The sequence below is a fragment of the Thecamonas trahens genome (assembly GCF_000142905.1).
Source record: "Thecamonas trahens ATCC 50062 unplaced genomic scaffold supercont1.19, whole genome shotgun sequence".
In the NCBI taxonomy this organism is placed as follows: Eukaryota; order Apusomonadida; family Apusomonadidae; genus Thecamonas; species Thecamonas trahens.
In genome coordinates this window covers 325,893-330,564 of record NW_013657661.1, presented here as the reverse complement: position 1 = coordinate 330,564, position 4,672 = coordinate 325,893, and the positions used below count along the sequence as shown (strand labels likewise).

Here is a 4,672-nt window from a genome sequence, read left to right as displayed (position 1 = left end):
ATATATATATATATAGATATATAGATATATATATATACATATATATATATATATATATATATATATATATATAGATATATATATATAGATATATATATATATATATATATATAGATATATATATATATATATATATATATATATATATATATATATATATATATATATATATATATATATATATATATATATATATATATATATATATATATATATATATATATATATATATATATATATATATATATATATATATATATATATATATATATATAGGGGGGGAACCCATTTGGCGGGTGGCTGCTCCAAAGATGGCCTCTCTGCGAGCCACAAGCCAAGGCATGGTTAGGGGAGGGGAAAGTAGGTAATAATTCTTCACTCTGTCCTTCGGGGCAGATTGGTTCAAACGCAGGACGATGAACGAATTGGATGAGTATCTCTATGATCTTAACAGTCCATCTAGGTCTGACTGCTACTTTACCCACCTTTTTCTCTATCATGTTTCCCCTCTTTCTTCTTGCAGCGGCAAGGCTTTGCCGTCTCGCAGCGGCTTAACTACTCAGCAAGCGTGGCCTTGAGCATCCACGACATCTTGTCATGGTGCTTGATCCGCTCGATGAGCATGTCTTCAGTAGCGACGTCGTCAGCGGCGGCAGCGGCCTCGCGCGCAGTCTTCATGTGCGCAATCAGAGCCTGATGTGTGTCGTACAGGTCGCGGACGAGGGCGTTGCCGTCAGCGGTCACCTCGACGGCGGTCGTCTCGATGGTGGCGAGCTCGGTAAACTCGGCAAAGGTGCCCGGCGCCGGGACACCCAGAGCGCGCAGTCGCTCGGCCAGATCGTCGACGGCCACTGCGAGCTCGCGGTACTGCCCCTCGAACATGAGATGGAGCGAGTGGAAGTTCGGGCCAACCACATTCCAGTGGTAGTTTTGTGTCTTGACGTAGATCGTGTACGTGTTGGCGAGGCAGGCCTTGAGGCCCTCGATGACGGTGGTATCGGACATGATGTGATGTGCGGTTGTGTGTACGTGTGTGTGTGTGTAATGAACAAAACGAAAGGTGGTGGTTCTCCTTTTCCCGCTGGTTTTTACGCTAGCCACAAATTGCCCGGCGAGGCTCACGTCAGCGTCGTCATGATGACTGGTCCGCATACCGCCGCCCATCATGATTGATGGCAATGGAGGTTGGATCAACATCTGATGGGAGGGGCGCAGTGCATAGCATGCTCGCTGAGGAGATTCTTGGGAGTATGTGCTTGCCTGTACCATAAATAGCCATGCCCCTAACCCTTAGCCATGCCCCTGACCCTTAGCCATGACAAGGCGCGATATGCTGCATGCCCCTCGCCACGCCACCCAGACCGGGCGGGTGTTTGGCGTCATCGGCTGGCCGCTAGCCCAAACTGACCCGATCTGATGTCGTCCGCATCGACGAACAAGTCCACGACCTGAACACACGATGTCGATCATGTTGTGGAGCACCATCGGTGCGGGCATGGTGCCCCCAGTCGAAGTGATATGCGGTGGTGACGGCCCTGTCCAGACGTGGCTAGCGGGCATGGCAGTGACGTTAGTCGTGGCTGCCGCACCAGCGGCTCAACGGCGGTCAGAGCAACGAGTTGACTCGGCAGGAGACTTGGAGTATGTGGCAGCGAGGCGCAAGTAGGGGTGGTGGTCTGGACCTAGTGGCGCTGGTGGTGGTGGTGGTAGCCTTGGTGGTCTGCGGCGGGCGAGGGAGCGAGGCGGCGACCATGGCCTACTTTCCAGTCACCAACGTGACGGCCGAGCTGAACGCGCTGGCAGCGGCGTACCCGCAGCTGGTCCATGCACACCCGGTCGGCTTGTCGACACATGGCAAGGACATTACGGCGGTGGCGATCTCGGCCATCTCGCCGTCGACGCCGCCTTTGCTGCAGGCAGTGCCGATTGTGAGGATTGTGGCGGGCATGCGCGGCGACACGGCGGCGGTCGAGGCAGCGCTGGCGCTGGCGTTTGCCAGGTACCTGGCCGAGGCGTACTCCGCTGACGATAACCAGGTCACGATGCTCCTCGATGCCGCAGTGGTGGTGGTTGTCCCGGTGGCCAATCCTGACGGAGCTGCGCTCGGTGTGGCCGACAACGGCGACGGCGTGCTCCTCGAGCGCAACTTTCCGATCCGCAACGTGCCGGGCGCAGACACGCCAGCGGGCCGCGCACTCGAGACGCAGGCGATCATGGCCTGGGCCCGCAGCATGTACGCGACGCTCTCAATCAATCTCCGGGCCGGGGCCGGTGTCGAGGTAGTCGCCTATCCGTGGCACTCGTCGATCGACGGCTCGGTCCGGGCCGCGCCGGCGGTGGGCGAGGGCATTCTGACCTCGCTGGCGCTTTCTTATGCTTCGCGAGTTCCTGGCGAACGGTCCGATCTCTTCCCCACAGGCATTGTCAATGCGGCGGCGGTGGCATCGCTTGCAGGCTCGGGCTCGATGGAGGACTGGGCGCTCCAGTTTCTGGGCGAGCCTCCGCTGTCGGTTCACTTTGCGCCCGATGTTGCGCCCAGTGCCGCGACGCTCGCCACGCTGTGGGGCAACAACGCGCCGGCGCTTCTCATGACGGCGCGGCGGGTACTGACCGCTGCGCGTGGCCGGGTGGCGGCTCCCGACGACACGTTTGTAGCCGATGCGGTGTGTGAGGTGGTGACACTTGGGTCGGGCCTCCACGTCCGGGTCAACCACAACACCGGGCGGTGGTGGATCCCGCTCCCAGCCGGCCGGCACGACATCACGTGCAGTGCACCCGGACGGGTCTCGATCACCCACACCCATGTGGTCGACGACACCGACTCGGGCGGGCCGGTGACGGAGGCCGAGCTTGTCGAGTACCGGTTGCCGAGCTCTGCTGAGGCGCCGGCGCCGGTCCCGACATACGGCGCGCCGGGCTCGCGAGTCCAGCTCAACGCCATTCTCGTGATTCTGCTCGCTGTGCAAATTGTGGTGGCGTGCGCCGGGGTGGTGTTCTGGGCGGTGATGCGGAAAGTTCATTGAAAGGTCTCGCTTAGGCTAAGCATCGACAGGCGTGGGCGCGGCGGCTTCGTCCTTGACGGTGGCGTAGCCGGCCGGGTTGGACGTCCACCACCGCCAGGAGTCTGCACACATGTCGGCGATGGTCTTTTCGGCCCGCCAGCCGAGGCCGGTGGCGGCGGCAGCTGGATCGGCATATGCGGCCTCGACATCGCCCGGGCGGCGGTCGGCAAGCTCATAGGCGATTTCCTTGCCAGTGGCGGCCTTCATGGCGTTAATGACGTCGAGGACGGAGACCGGAGTGCCGGTGCCGAGGTTGAACGCCTTGGCGCGCGGCTCGTCAGCTGGGCGCGAGTCGAGCTCACGGAGAGCGGCGAGGTGGCCGTCGATGAGATCGGAAATGTGGATGTAGTCACGGACAGCGGTGCCGTCGTGGGTGTTGTAGTCGGAGCCAAAGACCATGACCTTGTCGCGGGTGCCGAGCGCGACCTGCGAGACGATAGGAACCAGGTTCATGGGAGCGCCCTGAGGGTCCTCCCCCAGCTCGCCGGACTCGTGCGCGCCGCACGGGTTAAAGTAGCGCAGCGACGTGACGCGCCACTCGTCGTGGGCGGCGGCGACGTCGCGCAGCATCTCCTCGACCATGTACTTGGTCCGGCCGTAGGGAGACTGCGGGCCAAGACTGCAGGCCTCAGTGATAGGCAGCTCGTCCTGCTGGCCGTAGACGGTGCAGGAGGAGGAGAAGACAATCTTGGAGACGCCGGCATCAACCATGGCCTCAATGAGGTTGACCGAGCCAACCATGTTGTTGGTGTAGTACAGCATGGGGTTGGCCATCGACTCGCCGACAGCCTTGTGGCCAGCAAAATGAATAACGGCAGCAATGTCATCCCCAATGGCCTCGGCGGCGGCGAATACACAGGCCAGGCCGCTCGGGTCGCGCATGTCGACGGTGTGGACGTGCAAACGCTTGCTAGACTCGGGCGCGAGCTTGAGGATGCGATCAAAAACGCGTCTGTCTGCGTTGTACATGTTGTCAAGGGTGTAGACGGTGTAGCCCTCCTGCAGCAGCCGCAGCACCATGTGCGAGCCAATGAACCCGGCACCACCGGTAACCAGCACCGCATTCGTCTTGCTCATGATCAAGTATGTGTTCTCTTGCAGCCGTTGTGTGACAAGTGTTTGTTCCACAGCATCTTGACCGCCCAAGGAACATCCCTGTACTTGCCGACGTTCTCCACGTTGAGCCGCATGTTGCCCAGCAAACAATTTTCCGTTCTTCTCCCCTCACGCCTTGCTTGGCTCAGCCCACCACTGCTACCCAGCCGACCCCATCACACCGCCAAACAAGACGGCACCTCCTGATCACACGGCTATACGCCGTCAACTCTACCACCTGCTGCGCCAGCCCCACCCCGTGCTGCGCCCAACCTGCGATTACCCCCCCCCTCCCCCCCCCCCCTTAAATGCAATCTTATACTGTGTAAGTCCTCTGATCTCTCACTGAGACAAAATAGGCCGTTAGTGTCGACGCGCTACTCCCGAGGGAAAGAGAAGACACGAGCGCGAAGAGGGAGAAAACCGTTCAGGAGAACGTAGTTAGGGCGTGGGAGGCGCAAAGTGAAAGTCTGCATTAGAGCCACACTACCATTTGTGAAGCCCTGGTCACCCAT

The 4,672-nt window shown here is 58.6% G+C and overlaps 3 protein-coding genes across 3 annotated transcripts; 1 reads left to right on the top strand and 2 right to left on the bottom strand.

The window, feature by feature from the left end:
• Positions 1 to 458: 458 nt before the first annotated feature.
• On the bottom strand, positions 459 to 1,043 carry AMSG_04927 (ferritin and Dps). Its single transcript, XM_013903137.1, has one exon. The coding sequence runs from the start codon at positions 1,003 to 1,005 to the stop codon at positions 556 to 558; it is 450 nt and encodes a 149-aa protein (XP_013758591.1). The 5' UTR covers positions 1,006 to 1,043; the 3' UTR covers positions 459 to 555.
• Positions 1,044 to 1,706: 663 nt separating this feature from the next.
• Positions 1,707 to 3,132, top strand: AMSG_04926 (uncharacterized protein). The gene has a single exon (XM_013903136.1). The coding sequence runs from the start codon at positions 1,752 to 1,754 to the stop codon at positions 3,021 to 3,023; it is 1,272 nt and encodes a 423-aa protein (XP_013758590.1). The 5' UTR covers positions 1,707 to 1,751; the 3' UTR covers positions 3,024 to 3,132.
• AMSG_04925 (UDP-glucose 4-epimerase) lies at positions 2,997 to 4,139 on the bottom strand (the record flags this gene model as incomplete). Its single annotated transcript, XM_013903135.1, has 1 exon — positions 2,997 to 4,139. One exon carries the CDS (start codon positions 4,137 to 4,139, stop codon positions 3,039 to 3,041), a length of 1,101 nt encoding a protein of 366 aa, XP_013758589.1. The 3' UTR covers positions 2,997 to 3,038.
• Between the last annotated feature and the right edge of the window lie 533 nt (positions 4,140 to 4,672).

Coding starts and splice junctions, on each gene's coding strand:
- AMSG_04927 (XM_013903137.1), bottom strand. CDS start 1,005: ATGTCCGATACCACCGTCATCGAGGGCCTCAAGGCCTGCCTCGCCAAC.
- AMSG_04926 (XM_013903136.1), top strand. CDS start 1,752: ATGGCCTACTTTCCAGTCACCAACGTGACGGCCGAGCTGAACGCGCTG.